This window comes from Chiloscyllium punctatum, chromosome 1 (genome assembly GCF_047496795.1).
Source record: "Chiloscyllium punctatum isolate Juve2018m chromosome 1, sChiPun1.3, whole genome shotgun sequence".
Taxonomy (NCBI): domain Eukaryota; kingdom Metazoa; phylum Chordata; class Chondrichthyes; order Orectolobiformes; family Hemiscylliidae; genus Chiloscyllium; species Chiloscyllium punctatum.
Genome location: NC_092739.1, coordinates 112,899,601 through 112,919,866, shown reverse-complemented (window position 1 = coordinate 112,919,866; position 20,266 = coordinate 112,899,601). Strand labels below are relative to the sequence as shown.

The 20,266-nt window shown below is 41.2% G+C and overlaps 1 protein-coding gene across 2 annotated transcripts in view; it reads right to left on the bottom strand.

Moving 5' to 3' along the window:
- Positions 1–20,266, bottom strand: part of ca9 (carbonic anhydrase IX) — a 104,030-nt gene that overhangs the window by 50,211 nt on the left and 33,553 nt on the right. The window contains exons 4-6 of one of the 2 annotated variants that reach the window (XM_072572269.1): positions 11,061–11,203; positions 6,147–6,239; positions 4,589–4,652 (exon numbers count right to left, since the gene is read on the bottom strand). In XM_072572269.1, the coding sequence (XP_072428370.1) occupies positions 4,589–4,652; positions 6,147–6,239; positions 11,061–11,203 (300 nt within the window). The remainder of the gene's footprint in view (positions 1–4,588; positions 4,653–6,146; positions 6,240–11,060; positions 11,204–20,266) is intronic. The other variant, XM_072572276.1, reaches the window with a different exon arrangement.

Genomic DNA, 20,266 nt, shown 5'->3' with positions numbered 1-20,266 from the left:
ACATTCTCCATGTCTGTGTGGGTTTCCTCTGGGTGCTCTGGTTTCCTCCCACAATCCAAAGATATTCAGGTTAGGTGGATTGGTCGTGCTAAATTGCCCATAGTTTTCAGGGATGTACAGGCTAGGTGCATTAGTCAGGGGAAATGTAGAATAATAGGGTATGGGAATGGGTCTGGTTGGGATACTCTGAGGGTCGGTGTGGACTGTTTTCACACTGTAGAGATTCTATGATTCTAAGACCTTCTCGCCATCCACGGTTTATAGCCTTCCAGCTCATTATAGCTCACACCTTCTTTATTTCTCATGTGTTCCAAGCATCAAATGCAGACATTGGTGGCATCTTGCAAATAACTACATGCCATCTTGCATCTCACTGGGCAATACACTTTGAAAAGAGCTGGACAGCACATTCAAATGAAGACAGACAGAGAACATACAAACGTACAGCACAGAACAGGCCTTTTGGCTCACGAGGTTGTGCCGAGGATTAATCCTAATGTAAAATAAAATAACTTAACCTATGCACCCCTCAATTCACTGCTATCCATGTGCATGTCCAGCAGTCACTTCAATGCCCCTAATGATTCTGCTTCCACCACCATCGCTGGCAACGCATTCCATGCATTCACAACTCTCTATGTAAGAGTTGTGAATACATGGACTTATGAAGGTCACGGAACATTGGACCATCAATGCTGGACTCCCCCACATGCTTGGGAAATTATTTTGATGTGCACATCAAGGCTCTGCACCAGATAATGAGATCCTCGCACAGGAATGAATTCTAATCCTCAACTCCTCTGCAACTACAATTATGTATGTGCTCACCTTCCAGGCACCTTCCAAGACTCCTTCATCTTGCAGCAATCTTCCTCAGATCTTCTCTTCAACCTCCAAAATGACCACACAACATCAGAAGTCTGATTGGTTGTCAACTTCTTTACTCTCCAGAAGGAGTCTCACTCGTTGTGGTCTGCTATCTTCTCCAGTAAGTCTCACCTTATGGGATTCATTTGTTTACACAGCCCATGGCTCAAAAAGCGAACACAGGAGACCAACTCTATTTCTGTTAAGAGCTTTCCCCACATTAAAATGGCAATTTTAATCGCCGTCCTTAATTGGACTGACTGACGGTTGACTCCAGGTTCAGAGTCAAACACACGACTCTGAACTCTAAAATGGTCAATTGCAATTACGGACAGGCAATAATTGTGGGTATGGCCTGTATTGGCCAATCCTGTGAAAGAGCAAAAGAAAGTATGATGTGAGGAATTACAGTTCCAATTCCAAATTCAGGAGTAGTGCCTCACCCTCGCTCACATTATGTCACCATCCAGTTGGCCAAAATTACAAAAATAAAACCATCAGGAAAACAAGTGTTCCAAACTGTGTGTATAAATGATAACATGCAATATTGCACTTGGAGGTCAGTAATCAACCTTGTGCATTTCCTTAGTTCTTGTTTTCTGCCTGTCCTGGTCTCTTTCTTAAATTCACTTGTGGGGTGTGGATTGCTGGCTGGCCAGTATTTTGTTTCCTGATCCTATTTGCCACTGAGAAGGTGGTGGTGAGCTGCCTTCCTGCTATGCAGTGTTACCACAATTGCTGTAGTAAGGCTGGTGAAATGTTGCTGACTTTCACAGGGCAGACTGCAGATGGCACTGGAGGAGGATTTCATGTAGCTATGAACTTGGAAGGCCTGTTTGTAGCCTGTACCATCTTATCAGGGGTGACAGCATTTGGGACTGGCTAGCTGAAGGGCAATATAAATATGGGGGCATTGGAATGGAAGGGGTGGGAGAATGAGCACTGTCATCCTGAGAAGGGACAGCAGGGGCATGCTCTATGAAGCCATTCTTCTTTGGGAGGACCTAAGTGACCTGTTCGGGGACTGACTGATAAATTGTTGGGGCAGTCTGTGAGGGCCTTTATAACACTGTAATCCAGAGTCAAGACAGCAGCAGCCAGCTATTCCAATGCAACATTTAGATATTGAGTTGCAGTTGCTGGAATTGGGGATGTCACATCAGCCAGACGCTGCATCATGCTTGAATCCAAAAGTATGTAAACAGAGTTATTCGCCACGTCTTGACTGGAAACGGTACAGTCCATACTCTGAAGTTAGTGCTTCCCAACGCACCCAGTGTTTCACTGTGCACATTGGTCAGTATTCTTCTGTAGGCTGTGCATCAAATGTCGTCACCTGAGTTCACTTCAACAGAACCCTAATCCTAACCCTCTGGCAACTGCACTATCCTTACCCAGGGGCCTTGACTGCAGCCCATTTATACCCAATGTCTCATCACTTATAGAATTCACCTCCATACCCTCAGAGGAAAATTATTTCTCCTCAGCTTGGACCCAAATGACATTTCCTTTTTAAAATTGTACACCCTGGTTTGAGATGAAGCATTTACCCTGTCTATTCCTTGAAAGACTTTTGTAAATGTCAATGAGATTACCACTAATTTGTTAAAATTCTCCAGAATAAAGGCTCCTTTTGTGAAAATTCTCTTCACAGGACAGTTCTATCAACCCAGAATGAAGTCTTGTTAACTATTGGTGCTTTCCCTCTGAGGAAATAAGATCATTCCTGAGATTGAGGAGACTCAAACTTCATCTAGTACTCTTGGTGAGGTCCCACCAGACTTCTGTACAGTTGAAGCAAGCTTCAGAACTCCAACATTACTGGTGTTTGTGGATTGCAGAGAGATTTCAGGAAGCTGGCTGCAGTTGATCATCAAGGACCGGCTGTATATGTTTTTTAAAATTGGATTTGATTTATTGCCACATGTACCTTGGTTTATGCGCTGTACAATAAGCAAGGACATATAAATCATAGGGTGAAAAAAACTCTTGGACAGAGGCATGCAGATTACATCGCACAGGGTTTGCACTTGGCAAGATCAACATCAGCAAGACCAGCATTATTTGGGGCTAGAGAATTCATTCAACAGTCTAATAACAACCAGGGAGAAATGGTTCCTGAATCTGCTGGTGCATGTGTTCAATTTCTGTATCTTTTGCCTGATGGAAGAGGTTGGAGGAGAGCATTACCAGGGTGTGATGGGTCTTTGTTGGCTGCCTTTCTGCAGCAGTGTGCCATATAAATGGAGTCAATGGATGGAAGGTTGGCTTCCATGATGATCTGGGCTGTGAGCACGACCATCTGTATCATAATATCATAAAATCATAATAGTAGCCACTATTCTTCCCTTTGGAAGAAAAAAGTCGATATAGTTTTCAATATAGCTCATAAGATGGTCCTTTAGCACAGGGGATGACATCCTTGCCTCTGAGCCACAAGTTCCACATGCAAGTTCCACTCCAGGACTTGACGGCCAAAGTGATTTGGCCAAGCAGGTAAATGCTAAAGGCAGGTAATATGCACAAAGGAAGATTCCTGGTCAGGTATGTGATGGAAAACAATGGGAAAGCCTCTACTGATCACTATCCATCACTCCATACAACAACAGGTAAAAAGTGCTGTTGTCACAGCAACAGACGCCGAGTGATCATTTACACAACAGATAAACCAGCTCACCTGAGTTAGTACATGAAACCATGAAAAGAGTGGAAAAATCTGATGTTTATGACCCATCAACAAAATTGATGTTTTCAAAAAGGAGGAAAATGGGGACATCAGATAATTGGTGTTTCAATCTAACCTTTCAAATCAGAAGAAAAACCCAGTACAACATCTAAGGCCCAAAGCATTACAATGAACAACTGAAAATCATTTGGTACACTTTCAGTCTAACAACAGTATTTGTACTTCCAGTCTGGATGGACTTTTAAAATCCAAATTGGCTGTGTTCCCTTCCTTTACTAACATTAGAGAACGTCAGTTCTAAAGTGGTCTCCCACAACTCTATCGTATGCTTCTGATAAGATATTGCAAACTAACACCATAATTAACTGATAGGATCAGTGTCAGCAACAAAAACCTTGGCAACGGCCCTAAAGATAGAGGCAACAGAGATACATGTGGAAAAAATGTAAGTAAATATGGGAACAAAGACTAAAAGCAACAATTAACAAGCAGCTAGGTTAAGGGTGGTTAGGTGCCAGAAGAATCTCCTTCCACTTGTGCTCATCATTTTTACAATGCTGTTCATCCAAAATATCTTCCAGTTCAGAGGAAGTCTCCAAACCTGAAATATCAAACTTGAAAATTCACCCTGTTGATGTTGTGTAACCTGCAGAGTGTTTCTACAATTCAAACATCTGCAATACTTTGCATTTTGAATGTACACAATGAGTTGGAAAATTGGTGCCAATCAGATAAGACATGGACTCAGTGTAGGGATGTGACAAGCTGCTGGTAGGACCATGTCTGGCCAAGGGAAATAGTTGACTGAATTGGAATTAGTCTCTTATCTTCAGATACCTGGCAGTGACAAGAAGCTCAAGAAAGTCATTTGTCTTGGTGACCTTAGAATGACTTGGACTCAACGTCAGCTCAATGTGATGAGTTAATTTGACAGCAATAAAACAATAATTCGAATTTTGTTCCTCAAATATAAAAAGACAAATACTTTTGATTGCACATATGGGAGGCCAATTGTATTTTGCACTGACCGATTACCTTCAGCAATATCTTGAAGTTTATCAAATATGTGATCATAGTTTTTATTATGTTGTGTTCCAACCTGCAAGATAAACACATTAGGTTAGGAAAATGTCAGAGGTTACATAACAAAAAAAAGCTAAGGTATACTCACCTTGAGCCAGCTCTTTTCCAGTGTGAAGTTCTACACAGAGTGCATACTGAACCTAATTCTGGGGACTAGCTTGGCTAATTATTACCAAAAGGCCATTCACCTTCATTTTGATTGCCAGTCCATTTTGATCATCAGCCCATTTTTAAGTGTAGGTGGCTGATTTTTCTGGGTCGTGGGAATGTTAGCAGCCTAAATGGAAGCAGGAAAATTTGCATCAACATGTAAACTATCTCCATAGCACTGCTGAAGGCTAGGAGGGCAGGATTGTTTTCATCAGACTAAACAAGGTATTGTCCCCGACCTCCCCAATCTGTCAGCTCACTATCTAACCACAATCATCAGACCCTGTCAGACAGAACACTGCGAATGTTATTTTTGCTGCAGTTAAATAGACATCAACTACCGACAGTACAGAAAATATCCATTTGTGAGATGGAGCAGCAAGACCTGGAACAATTTCTTCACCTAAAAATGCATATTTTGTAAGTTTTACATTTGATTTCATATTTTTAAAAAATTATTCCTAATGCAAAATGGTCCCAAATGAGAAAAAACATTATGAAAAATTAATTGAAACTTCTAGTAAGGACAATAAAATACACATTAAGAGTAGGTTGTATGTGAAGAGTTAACGTGACTTAGAGTCACGGAAACAGACCCTTGGGTCCAACTCGTCTATGCTGACCAGATATCCTCAACTGATCTCATTCCATTTGTCAGCATTTGGCCCATTTTTTATGATGCCTCTGATGAAATGCCTTGGGATATTAAATTTGAAAAATATTTTTAATGGAAGTTATTATTGTTGACACCTGCTTTTGAGGCTGGCTGCTGCTCCTGATTTTCTGTTATGTATGAACTTATGAATTAGAACCAAGAATAGACCATTTAGTCTGCATTGCCATTTAATAGCTAACCATGGCTAAGTTGATGGCAACTCAATGCCACATGCCACAATTATCTATTTCCCACTTGCATACCAAGAACGGATCCACCCAATACTCGGACTCTGCTCCACAACTTTTAGAGGAACAGGGTTCCAAAGCCTCAGTGTGTGGGAGCTACATTGTTTGAGGATGGAGGAAAGGTTTGAAAACCTTGACAATTGAGGAAGCAAAGTTGAGGATACGTTATATAGGCATGAGCAGAATCAAAGTAGTTAAAAACTTAGGTGGTATTTCAGATTGAATTGTGATGATGTAAGATGAACAAGGGCTCACTGAAGGTGGAATTGCACAACAAAAGTAGGAGGAATTGTGTCAGCATTAACAGACAATCATAGCTTTCAAACATTGCAGGAAAAAGACAAAATATGTGCAAAGAAACTGCTATGTACAAATAAACTGAATTGAAAGGGATATTTCTTGTTAAAAAGTGATCTCCCAAAGAAAATTAACAAACCTCATCTTGATAGCACTTTACCTGAAGAAATACTGCCAGAACAGCGAGACCATCTGCTTTCTGTGATGCATTGACCAAACTTTCATACTTGGCAGCAAAGTGAACAATGTGCATCTGCAACAATAAGAAGTACATAAGAACTAGGAATAGCAGTAGGCAATTCAGCCCCACTGTAATGATTCTAGCTACTGGCATGTATTGTCTTTACTTTACAGTGAGAGTTTGATCCAGGACATTTCACAGAAACTTAAACTAGGAGCAGGGGTAGGCTGTTTGACCTATCGAGCCTGCTCCAGCATTCAATAGGATTATCATCGTAGAATCTCTACAGTGTGGAAACAGGCCATTAGGCCCAACAAGTCCACACATGACCCTCCAAAGAGTATCCCAACCACACCCTAAATGACCAATGCAGCTAACCTACACATCCCTGAATACTATAGGCAATTTAGCTCGTCCAATTCACCTAACATGCACATCTTTGGATTGTGGGAGGGAACCAGACCACCCAGAAGGGACTCATGCAGACACAGAGAGAATGTGCAAACTCCACACAGACAGTCACCCAAGGCTGGAATTGAACCCAGGTCCTTGGTGCTGTAAGGTGGTAGTGCTAACCACTGAGCCACCGTGCCACCCAATGACTGGCTGTCTAATTCAATGGCATATTCCCACTTTCTGCCAATTCTCTAAGGTGCCTTTAGAAATCAAAAACTGGCTCTTTTTGAATATATTCATGTGACTTGGCCTCCATAGTCTTTTGTGGTAGAAAAAAATAACACAGGGGAGTACGTGGAGAATATATATCCTGAGACTGTAGTTCCTGGTTCTAGCTCCCCCCTCAAACAGAGAAAATATCTTCACTGTATTTTGTCTACCCAGTTTGTTACAACTTTATATGTTTCAAGCAGATCCCCTCTCATTCCTCTAAACTCTAATGAACAGCAATGCAAGTAAATCAATCTCTCCTCATAGGACAATTGTGCCATCCCTGGTATCAGTCTAGTGAACATCTGCTGCACTCCCTTTATGGCAAGTATATCCTTTCTTGGGTATGCAAAACAGCATGCAATACTCCAGGTGTTGTCTCAGCAAGGGCCTGTATAACTGGACTGAAAGGTCTCCATTTCGGAACTCAAACTTTCTTGCAATGAAGGCCAAAATACCTGGAAATCTAAAAATGGTGGCACCCATGCTGCTTGGTTCTTCTTCAGGGTAATTCTTTAGCCCAACAGGGTCAACACACTGGTTTAAATTTAAACAACGCTTGGCAGTTAACTGTCATTCAGACATTCTGTAACTGATTCATAGAAACAGAAAATAGCAGGAATAGGCCCTTTGAACCTGCTCTGCCATTATTATGGAATTATGTTCCTGCATTTCCCCCTTATCTTTTGATCCCTTTTGCTCCAAGTGCTATATCCAACTCCTTCTTAAAATCATACAATATTTCATCTTGACTGCTGTCTGTTGTCGTGAATTCTACAGGCTCACTCTGGGTGAAGAAATATTGCTTGATCTTAGTCCTAAATGGTTTATACTGTATCCTTAGATAGTGACCCCTGCTTCTGAAATACCCACCACCATTGTGAGCATCCTTTCAGCACCCACCCTGCATAGTCTTCTGGAATTTTATAGATTTCTAGGCGCCACCACCTATTCTTCTGAACTTTAGTGGAAGAAGCCTAGCCAGTACAAACTCATACATCTCCACTGCATGCCTCCAAAGCAAGAATATCCTTCCTCAGATAAAGGAGGTCAAACCTGAACACAATATTCTGGGGGGGGTCTCACCAAGACCCTGTATAATTGCAGCAAGCCATCTCCGCTCCTGTACTTGAGTCTTCTTTCTATGAAGGTCAACATCCCATTTGCTTTCTTTACTGCCTGCTGCACCTGTGTGCTTACCTTCAGGGTACATGGGCACATTTCTCTCTCTCAGATAATAACCTGCCTTCCTCCACTGAAGTGGATAACTTCACATTTATCCACATTACACTGCATCTATTTACCCACTTGCTAAGCTTATCCAAATCACCTTAAAGCATTCCTGCCTTATCCTCACAGCTCACCCTCCCACCCAGCTTTGTATCATCTACAACTTGAGATATTACATTTTTCTCATCTAAATCATTAATATATATTGTGATTAGCTGGGGTCCTTGCCTACATTCCCACAGTACTCTACTAGTCACTACCTGTCACTTGAAAAAGACCTGTCTATTCCTACACTTTGTTTCCTGTCTGCCAACCAGTTTTTTTTATCAATCTCAATATACCAACCCCAAGCATGTGTGCTTTATATTTTATATATTAGTCTGTTAATGTGGGACTTTGTCAAAAGTCTTTTGGAAGTCCAATAAACCATATCCAGAGATTTCCCTTTATCAACCCTTCTAGTTACATCCACAAAGGGTTCCAATAAAGTTGTCAAGCATTATTTCTCTTTCACAAATTCATGCCAACTCAGTCTGATCCTGCCACTTCCTCCCCCCGAAAATGCTCTGTTATTAAATCTTTAATAATAGACACTAGCATTTTTCCCCACTATAAATTTCAGACCCACTGACCTATAATTCCCAGTTTTCTCTCTACCTCACTCTTTAAAAAGTGGGGTTGTATTAGCTAACCTCCAAGCGAAAGGAAATTTTCCAGAGTTTATAGAATCTTAAAAGATGACCACAACATTCACTATTTTTAAGATCACTTCCTTAAATACTCTGAGATGTAGATTATCAGGGCCTGGGAATTCAGGCTTCAATCTAAATTTCCCTTCACCATTTACCTACTAATCCTGATTTCCTTTAACACCTCGCTCACTAAACCCTGTGTTCTCCAATATTTCTGGTATATTATATGTGTCCTCCTTTGTGAACACAGAACCAAATCTATTTAGTTGGTCAGCCATTTCTTTGTTCCCTATTAGAAATTCCCCTGTTTGACCATAAAGGGCCTACTTTTGTCTTCACCAATCTTTTTCTTCTCACAAGAAAACTTTCACAGGCAGTTTTGTTTTGCTCCCCACAGCCTTACTCTCATACTCTATTTTCCCTCTCTCAATCCCTCCTTTATCCTGCTCTCTCAAATTCTAAACTGCTCCCACTTCTCAGGTCTGTTTTTTTTCTGGCCAATGTGGATTCCTCTTCCTTAGGTCTAATACTTTCTAATATCTCTTGTAAACCATGGTTTGGCTACCTTACAGGCTTTGCACCAGGGATGAATGAACACGTTTTGTAGCTTTCTCACGCTCTTTGAATGTTTGCCGTTGCCTTTTCATGGTCATCCCTTTTAGTAACACTCCCCAATCGATAGCCAACTTGCTTCTCATACCATTGTCATTTCTTCTGTTTAGATTCACTCTTGTTACAGAATTAAATACAGACCATTCTCTATGGCAATACTCTGCCAGAGTCAGCCTGCCAGCTCATTTGCACACTCTTCTCATGCAATATAAAAAATGTACACCTGGTATTCTTGTGAACTGTCTTAAATGCGTGCAAGACAAATAAATTTCAAATAGTGCTTTTTAAAAAGTTCCTAAATTTCAAAAAAACTAAATGACATTCAGCATAAAATAGTAAGCAATACTTCTCTGAATGTTGAATTCAGTTATAGATCAATTTCTTAAATTGCAGTTTGCACATGCAAAAAATAAAGTTTTAACAAAAAATGCACACAAACCATTCCTCCCGGTTAGAACCTGTTGCTTACTTCATATTGAGGTTAGCCATTTTGACAATCAAGGGGGAAACAATACCTATATTCTTCTTGTTTGTGACACCTTGAGTTCTTTCAGCAAATCACATCACAGAACAAGAACATGGAATTCAGACTTGCCCTACAGATTCCCTGCACATGCTGTATGATGTTGGGCTTCAGGTTAATGTGCCCTGTGCAGTAGGATGTCTTTAGCTAAAGCAAGGTTGAATGTAATTAATTGTCATATTCCAGACTGTAACTTTGAGCACCTATTAAAATGATCAATGAGGAATTATTCCAATATTAACTATCAATCTTCAGTGACCATTGGCCATGGTAGCAACCATGGTGCATCTTACAACTGGCAAAGGGCACTTGGCACAGAAATAACATCTTTCAAAGACCATCATCTTTGGAAGATGCAGTTGGCACTGTGGCTCAGTGGTTAGATTAGATTCCATACAATATGGAAACAGACCTTTTGGCCCAAAAAGCCAACAGACCCATTCCCCAACCCTATATTTACCCCTGACTAATGCACTTAAAACTATGGGCAATTTAGCATGGCCAATTTACCTGACCTGCACATCTTTGGATTGTGGGAGGAAACCCACGCAGACACGGGGAGAATGTGCAAACTCCACACAGATAGTTGCCCAAGAAGGGAATCAAACCCGGGTCCCTGGTGCTATGAGGCAGCAGTGCTAACCATTGAGTTACCGTGCCACCCACATCATGCTGTCAGCACTACTGCCTCACAGCATCAGGAACGCAAGTTAGATTCCAGCCTCAGGAAATGTTCTCCCTAAGTCTGCATGGGTTTCCTCTGGGTGCTGCAGTTTCCTCCAATACAGTCTGAAGATGTACAGGTTGGATGGATTAGCCAGGCTAAACAGCCCATATAGTGTCCAGGGATGTACAGGATAGATGGATTAACCATTGTTTAGGGTAGTGGGGTGGGTCTGGATGGGATGCTCTTTGGACAGTCGGTGTGGAGTCGATGAGCCAAACTGCCTGATTCCACATTTTGTGGATTCTATGACAACATCATGCTGCAATGGTTTTATTTCATTTATCCAGTTGTGGTAAAGCCCATAACAAAAAGAATACATTAAATTTTAAGACGTTTTTCTTTAAAATGAATCCAAATGAAAAATAATTACTGAAACTATGATGAATCAACAAAATAATCACCAATTTTTGCAGAGTAAAATCAACAAAGGCCGACAGTATTACCTCAGCAGCATACTGGGTACCATCCACTGTGTGCTCAGATCCTGGAATGTTCTCTGATCCCCAATGAAAATGCAGCTGAGATGCGAGATATTTCTGTGTGAAACCACCGCTTATGCTCATTGAATCTGGGAGTGAAAGTTGAACTTGAGAAAAAACAAAAAGTGCAACAATGTTACTGTCCTTTTATATTAAACCAGATGGAATCACGTGAATGTTCTCTTAGCAGCACAAACTGGTGCCACGAGTTATATTCCACACAGGTTCACCTTAGTATCACAGGTATTTTGGGATGGTGAGTCTTTGTAATCAGAAAAAAAATCATGAACAAGGTGTTGAAATAAAGAATATTTCTCAGAACTTAGAAAATATTCACAAACAATTCATTCTCATGTTTAGGAGTCATTAGCAAATTCTTACATAAAGGTTAGAGGTTCGAGCCCAGAAACAGGCTGTCTAACCCAACAGGATAATTTTATCAAGCAAAATACTGCAGAAACAAACACACAGAATGCTGGAGAAACCCAGCCAGTCTGGCAGCATCTGTGGAGAGAGAAACAGTTCATCTTTCAAGTCTGGTATGACTCTTCTTCAGAATGCAAAGATGCTAGAAAATAAATTATTTTCTAAACATTTGATAGGGGCAGAGGAGGACCAAGAGGATTAATGCAAAAGACCAAGGGATTGTTAAAAGTGCAGAGAAAAGTAAAAAAGGATGTAAGTTATGGTGTGAAAGGGAGAGAATTTGTCCTTTCTACTAAGTACAAACTAATTAAGATACAAACATGAAATGGCTGTGGGGGATGGTAGTAGTGGGGGAGAATAAATGAGAAAAATAGAGGGCAGATGTAAAATGATTAGTTTCTGAAGTTAGTGAATTCACTGTTGAGACCTCAAAGCTATAAAGTGTCTAAATGGGAAATGAGATGTTGCTCTTCGAACTTGTGATATTCTTCATTTGTGAACACTCCACTGGGCCTAGGAAGAAGTGTTACATGGCACCTACCCATGTAAAATCACAGAAGGTGGTGTCACACATATGTGTTAGCCCCCTCTCTCCTCACTGTCCAAGACCCCAAATACAGAGCATTTCACTTGGACTTCTTTCTACCTAGTCTATTACATTTGCAGCTCATAATGTGGTGTCTTTTACATTGGTGCAGCTAAATGCAGACTGGGTGACTCAGATCTCCATTCTAACTGCAGGAATAACTGTGGCCTTGTCATTTCAATAAACCTCTTTGCTCCCATGCTAACACTTCTGTCATGCTGTAATGTTTCAATGGTCTTTTTTATCCTTTAATATCAGCCTTCTCACACTTTTGAAGATATTAGTTTTTATAACACTGTACACAACTTTATATGCAGTGAAATAAATTTATACTTCAGAATCTGAGATATACAAAACATATTATTGTTAAATAGAGTCATAGATATGTACAGCATGGAAACAGACTCTTTGGTCCAACCCGTCCATGCCGACCAGATATCCCAACCCAATCTAGTCCCATCTGCCAGCACCCGGCCCAAATCCCTCCAAACCCTTCCTATTCATATACCCATCCAAATGCCTCTTAAATGTTGCAATTGTACCAGCCTCCACCACTTCCTCTGGCAGCTCATTCCATACATGTACCACCCTCTGCGTGAAAAAGTTGCCCCTTAGGTCTCTTTTGTATCTTTCCCCTCTCACCCTAAACCTATGCTCTCTCGTTCTGGACTCCCCAACCTCAGGGAAAAGATTTTGTCTATTTATCCTATCCATGTCCCTCATAATTTTGTAAACCTCTATAAAGTTACCCCTCAGCCTCCGACGCTCCAGGGAAAATAGCCCCAGCCTGTTCAGCCCCTCCCTATAGCTCAAGTCTTCCAACCCTGGCAATATCCTTGTAAATCTTTTCTGACCCCTTTCAAGTTTCACAACGTCTTTCCAATAGGAAGGAGACCAGAATTGCATGCAATATTCCAACAGTGGCCTAACCAATGTCCTGTACAGCTGCAACATGACCTCCCAACTCCTGTACTTAATACTCTGACTCAATACTCTGTTAAATCTTACTTACGGCTGACCTTCCTGAATATACACAGGATTTGGAAAGCACATGGTGTCTTCAGGTGAAGCAAGGGTTTATTTAATCAAGGAATGCCATTTCCCCATTTTAAGTTCAGCTATCACACTGTACAATATTTTGACTCATTTACAGGCATCTCTCACTATAAACTTAGACAAGGAATGAGAGAACTGTGGTGTCAATGTACAAGGCACATCTAAATAAAGGGTGATTTGGTGATGGGTCACTGGCCTTTATTGAACTATTTCATTTGGCTGCTAGAAATTTGAAACAAAAAACAAATATCTGGAGAAACTCAGCAGGTCTGACAGCATCTGTGGAGAGAAAGCAGAATTAACAGCCTGAAGAAGAGTCTTTGGATGTCAAATGTTAACTCTGCTTTCTCTCCACAGCCGCTGCTAGACCTACTGTACACATGAAGATCAGATTTTAAAGAACAAAATCCATTCACAGGATGAGGGTGTCACTGGTTAGGCAGCATTTATTGCCCATCCCTAATTTCCCAGAGGGCAGTTAAGAGTAAACCACATTGCTGTAGGTCTGGAGTCACATGTAGGCTAGACCGGGTCATGATTGCAGTTTCCTTCCCAAAAGAACATGAGTGAACCAAATGGGTCTTTATCTGACAATCTATTCACAGTCATCATAAGACTCTTAATTCCAGATTTTTTAAAAATTAAATTCAAATTCCAATTTATGCCATGGCAGCATTTTATATCCAGGTCCCCAGATTATAATATTCAGCCTCTGGATTAACAGTCTATGATAATATCACAAAGCTTCCCCTAATTGTAGAAGGGGAAAAGTTAAAAACAAGTAATAAGGTTTTCCATCCAGCACAGATATTCACAAAAATAAGATTTTCAATACATTATGGATTATTGGTTTTTCTCAAGCATGTACCACCTGAAATTATTGATTTTATAACCTGGTGCTCATGATAAATTGGAAGTTTCACTGCTGCAGAAATAGGGAAATTGTGAGGATTAGTGGAGAAAGGGACATCAATAAGAAATTAAGTGGAAAGATGTTTGTAAGCGATGAGCTCAGAATTGGTGCAGTTAGAATTTTAAGTGGTTTGGAAAAAAAAGTGTTTTCTATCTACCACAGGTAGATACATACAATCATTTGGTTCCCTCATACACACCGCAGTTAGACCATCATAATGGCAAAGTTACATTTGAATGCAATTTTACTGTAATATAACCACATCATTTGTCAAAATAATTAATTGTTTTGCTTTTCTGTTCAAGTAATTGTTTTATGTCATTTTGAGAGCTGGCTTGATTACGGAGTCATATTTTGATTAATCGTGTGTATGAAGCAGTTTCAAACTTATGCAGTTGGCAGTTTTGTTTCATACAGGTTGTTTTTGCCAGGGTTAGAGGGTTTGAGCTATAGGGAGAGGCTGAATAGGCTGGGGCTGTTTTCCCAGAGGCTGAGAGATAACCTTATAGAGGTTTACAAAATTATGAGGGGCATGGATAGGATAAATAGACAAAGTCTTTTCCCTGGGGTTGGGGAGTCCAGAACTAGAGGGCATAGGTTTAGGGTGAGAGGGGAAAGATATAAAAGGGACCTAAGGGGCAACTTTTTCACACAGAGGGTGGTGTGTGTATGGAATGAACTGCTAGAGGAAGTGGTGGAGGCTGGTACAATTGCAGCATTTAAAAAGCATCTGGATGGGTATATGAATAGGAAGGGTTTAGCGGGATCTGGGCCGGGTGCTGACAAATGAGACTAGATTAGGCTAGGATACCTGGTCAGCTTGAACAGGTTGGAATGGAGGGTCTATTTCCATGCTGTACATCTCCATGACTATGACTATAACTGCTCATGTGATGGCGCTAATAGGGGAAGGATTTGAAAATACTTAGTGGAGTATGAGAAGACCATGCACTTTTCACTTTACAAAGTAACCAGACGAATGATCTGAATAATAGCTCATGCTTTTGCACTAAAATGACAAAAATGTCTCTAAATTTCTCCACCATATTTAAGCAGAGGAATCTGAAACAAAAACAGAAATTGCTGGAGAGACTCAGCAGGTCTGGTAGCATCTGTGGAGAGAAAACAGAGTTAACAGTTGAGAACCAGTAATTCTTCTTGAGAACTGTTTGCTTTTGTTTCACTTTTTAAAACAGGTAAATCTGATGGATGCTGTTAAAATGTTTCTATTTATTCAGCCACAAAGAGGTTTCTGCCAAAGCCAATCGATTACTGCTGGCTACAGTATTAATTGGACACTTATTAAGAAAGATACTTGCTCTATCTGCCATTTGTATAGCAGTGGAAAGGAAATGGCACTGACTCTCATAACGAGTAATGGAATTTCCTGTTCCTGTCTGCCACTTTGGATGGACTTGAAAATCATTTGAACAAATAGCTTCTTCATAAAAACAAACCGCTGACCTACAATAATCAAATAAGCGCGCGTCACATTTGCTCAGAGTGTGAATTTTTATTCACAACCATGAAGTACCAATGGGCATGTAAAAGGCTATTAGATATTTGTTAGCTAAGTGTATGAAGGCCTTGGGGAGCAAAATGTAAGTAAATAAAGTTTTGGCATTCAGTAATTGAATAGTGAAAGAAGCTCAAGAGATTGAAGAGCTATTTCTGTTCATATGTCGACTTAAGAAGAACAAACTAATTTGAATCTTACCTTTTCATTAATCAAATGTCTGTGCAAAAGTTATAAAAATACTCTGTTTAAAGCAATACATCTAAATTCATTTTATTTATACATTAATTTATACCCTCTAAGTTGAATAATGACACAGCCCTTCCAGAACTATTACCCCCTTATATTTGCCAAACTAGAATTCTCTTAAAACGTAGTGACTTACCTTGTGAATGCATTATGTAGCAGCCTAGTCATTGTTAAAACAGAGAGATTGCTAACTTGGCCAAACAGAAAGGGATGCTGTGTACATTGACTAAGTGAAAATCTGATATCACAAAAGCTCTCACACCAGACACAGTGCAAACTCAACAGTCAGGTGCTAATGATATTAGCGTTATGTAAAAAGCAAGTATTATCCTGGGCAGACATATCTCCAATAACTTATCCACCAAAGGTGAGTACAGACAGAAAGGCACTGGGTCTTGCTACACAAACATGCCATTTAAATGACTGATATGTTTCAAACAAATAGGGGAATCTCCCTGATTGGTCAGAACTATAGAAAGACCCAGAAAACTATCCAAAAAGCTGTAAAAACAGGGTTCACCTGCAGACTTCTCTCTTGGATCCTCTTGGGCCTCCTGAGGAAACCAGCATGACTAAGGCAGAGACCCACTGACTGTGTGTAGAGAGGGAGCATGAGGGAATGTGAGGCTTTGCAGTCCTACAGAGACAGAGAGAGCACAACTGTGCAAATCTACAAGAGACTTGGGAAGTATTCTGAATTAGTGGTGCTGGAAAAACACAGCAGTTAAGGCAGCACCCGAGGAGCAGTAAAATCGACGCTTCAGGCAAAAGCCCTTCATCAGGAATAAAGGCAGAGTGCCTGAAGAGTGGAGAGATAAATGAGAAGGGGTGGGGGTGGGGAGAAAGTAGCATAGAGTACAATAGGTGAGTGGGGGAGGGGATGAAGGTGATAGGTCGGGGGCGGAGGAGGGTGGAGTGGATAGGTGGAAAAGAAGGTAGGCAGGTAGGACAAGTCATGGGGACAGTGCTGAGCTGGAAGTTTGGAACTAGGGTGAGGTGGGGGAAGGGGAAATGAGGAAACTGTTGAAGTCCACATTGATGCCCTGGGGTTGAAGTGTTCCGAGGCGGAAGATGAGGCGTTCTTCCTCCAGGCGTCTGGTGGTGAGGGAGCAGCGGTGAAGGAGGTCCAGGACCTCCATGTCCTTGGCAGAGTGGGAGGGGGAGTTGAAATGTTGGGCCACGGGGCGGTGTGGTTGATTGGTGTGGGTGTCCCAGAGACTTGGGAAGTATCGTAAACTTAAACGGCTGAACAAGATTAGAGATAGCATTGTTTCCTAATAAAGTTGGGGTTGTTTTGCATCAGTACTAGCTTGTGTTCATGCTGATTTGATTCGGTATTGTGGGATGCCTGGGTAAATTCGTTCATAAATACTCTGGTTGGAGTTGTCTAAATTGTTTTAAAAGGAGGAACTAGACAATAGTTCTATCAGCTCCTCTGCTTGACTACGATAAATTTGGATGGCAAATGTACTTCCAGTAGATGCATTGCCTCCTGACACTGGAATTGGCAGAGTTACACCATTCAGTAAGGTGGGGGGGAACAGAAGACAAGAAGCTACAAGCCAATTAGCTTGACCTCTGTCATGGGGAATTACAGCTGCACACTTAAAGTAACCTGGGAGAGTCAGCATGGGTTTATCAAAGACAAACCTTATTTTTCCAATTTGTTGGCATCCTTTGAAGTAGTAACACATGGTGTGCAGAAAGGGGAACCTGTCAATGTGCTAACCTTGGATTTCCAGAGGTATTTAATAACGTGCCACAACATAACTTATTGCAGAAATTAAAAGCTTATGGTGTAGGGAGTCATATACTGATGTGGATAGGGGATTGGCTGGCTGGTAGAAAACAAAATATGCATAAATGAATCTTTGTCTGATTGGCAGGACGTGATGAGTAGAGTTCCATATGTTCTTTGCTGGCACCTCACCTTTTTCAAATTTACATCAATGACTTTGATGAGGTGGGTGAAGGTACTGGGAGCTAAAACTTGCAGACAATACCAAAATAGTTAGAAATGTATTTTGTGAAGAAGGCATAAGAACATTGTAGACAGATATAGACAGATGCAGTGAGTGGGCAAACATCTAGCAGGTAGAGTCATGGAGTTCGAGATGTACAGCACGAAAACCGACCCTTCAGTCCAACTCATCCATGCTGATCTCGGGGCAGCACTGTGGCTCAGTGGTTAGCACTGCTAGGTAAAAGCTCCTTCACAATACCAGGGACCCAAGTTCGATTCCTGCCTCGGGCAACTGTCTGTGTGGAGTTTGCACATTCTCTCTGTGTCTGTGTGAGTTTCCTCCAGGAGCTCTGGTTTCTTCCCACAGTCTAAAGATATGTAAGTTAGGTGAATTGGCCATGTGTTAGGTGCATTAGTCAGAGGTAAATACAGGGTGTGGGTGGGACACTCTTCAGAGGGTTGGTGTGGACTTTTTGGGCCGAAGGGCCTGTTTCCATACTGTAGGGAATCTAATCTAATCATCTGACCTAATATAGTCCCATTTGCCAGCACTTGGACCATAAATCCTTCCGATTCATATACCCATCCAGATGCCTTTTAAATGTTGCAATTGTACCAGCCTCCACCACTTCCTCTGGCAGCTCATTCTATACACGCACCACCCTCTGCATGAAAAGGTTGCCCCTCTTGATTCCTTTTAAATCGTTCTGCTCTCACTCTAAACCTATGTCCTCTAGTTCTGGGCTCCCTCACCCCAGGGAAAAACTTTGTCTATTTACCCTATCCATGCCCCTCATAATTTTATAAACCTCTGACACTCCAGGGAAAACAGCCCCAACCTGATCAGCCTCTCCTGATAGCTCAAATCCTCCAACCCTGGCAACACGTTCGTAAATCTTTTCTGAACGCCTCAAATTTCACAACATCTTTACGTAGCAAGGAGACCAGAATTGCATACAATATTCCAAAAGTGACCTAACCAATGTCCTGTACAGCCGCAACATGACCTCCCAACTCCTATACTCAATGCTCTGACCAATAAAGGAAAGCATATCAAATGGCTTCTTCACTATCCTATCTACCTGCAACTCTGCTTTTAAGGAGCTATAAACCTGCACTCCAAGATCTCTTTGTTCAGCAACACTTCCCAGGACTTTACCATTAAGTATATCAGTCCTGCCGTGATTTGCCTTTCCAAACCTTATATTTATCTAAATTAAACTCCATCTGCCACTTTTCGGCCCATTGGCCCATCTGGTCAAGATCCATTGTGCTCAGAGGTAACCTTCTTTGCTGTCCACTACACCTCCAATTTTGGTGTCATCTACAAACTTACTAACTATACCTCCTATGTTCGCATCCAAATCATTTATATAAATGACAAAAAGTAGTGGCCCCAGCACTGATCCCTGTGGCACTCCAATGGTCACAGGCCTCCAGTCTGAAAAGCAGCCCTCCACCACCACCCTCTGTCTCCTACTTTCAAGCCAGTTCTATATCCAAATGGCTAGTTTGCCCTGTATTCCATGTACTCTAACCTTGCTAACCAGTCACCGATGGGGAACCTTGTCGAATGCCTTACTGAAGTCCATATTGATCACGTCCACCACTCTGCCCCCATCAATCCTCTTTGTTACTTCTTCAAAAAACTCAATCAAGTTTGTGTCACATAATTTCCCACACACAAAGCCGTGTTGACTATCCCTAATCAGTCCTTGCCTTTCCCAATACATGTAATTCCTGTCCCTCAGGATTCCCTCCAACAACTTGCCCACCACTGACGTCGGGCTCATTGGTTTATAGTTCCCTGACTTTTCCTTACCATCTTTCTTAAATAGTGGCACCACGTTAGCCAACCTCCAGTCTTCTGGCACCTCACCTGTGACTATTGATGATACAAATATCTCAGTAAGGGGCCCACCAATCACTTCTCTAGCTTCCCACAGAGTTCTTGGGTACCAAGAACTTTGTTTCCAAAGAGGTCAATGCATATTTAAGATAGAGCCACATAGATTCTAGCTGGTTAGGGGAAATTGTGGGTAGACAGGAATGTAGAATTGAAAATACAATAGATGAACTATGATCTTATTAATAGACAGAGCATCAGAGGAGCAAAATGGTCTACGTGTGCTCCTATTTTATTCATGCGTACATCTGTTGGTGATTGTGCCCTTGCAGCAATATTAAGGGAAATATGTCAACCAGTATAATATCTGCCCATTATAACCATAATAAAACTAAAATGTAAGGTACTGTTTGATTAGCCTTGGTTCTTTCTTGCTTGGATTCATGCACACAAGTTTTTTTTCTGTTTGTGAACTTATGTTGAGGTTAGCAGCAAGCTTTGGCTGTGGATGGTCACCAAGGCTTGCTTTAGCCACTTGCTACCCTTAATCCCTGGGAACCTGGAAATATTATGCAGATTATTCCAAAGGCTGGGCAAACACTTGGAGTCAGGTAT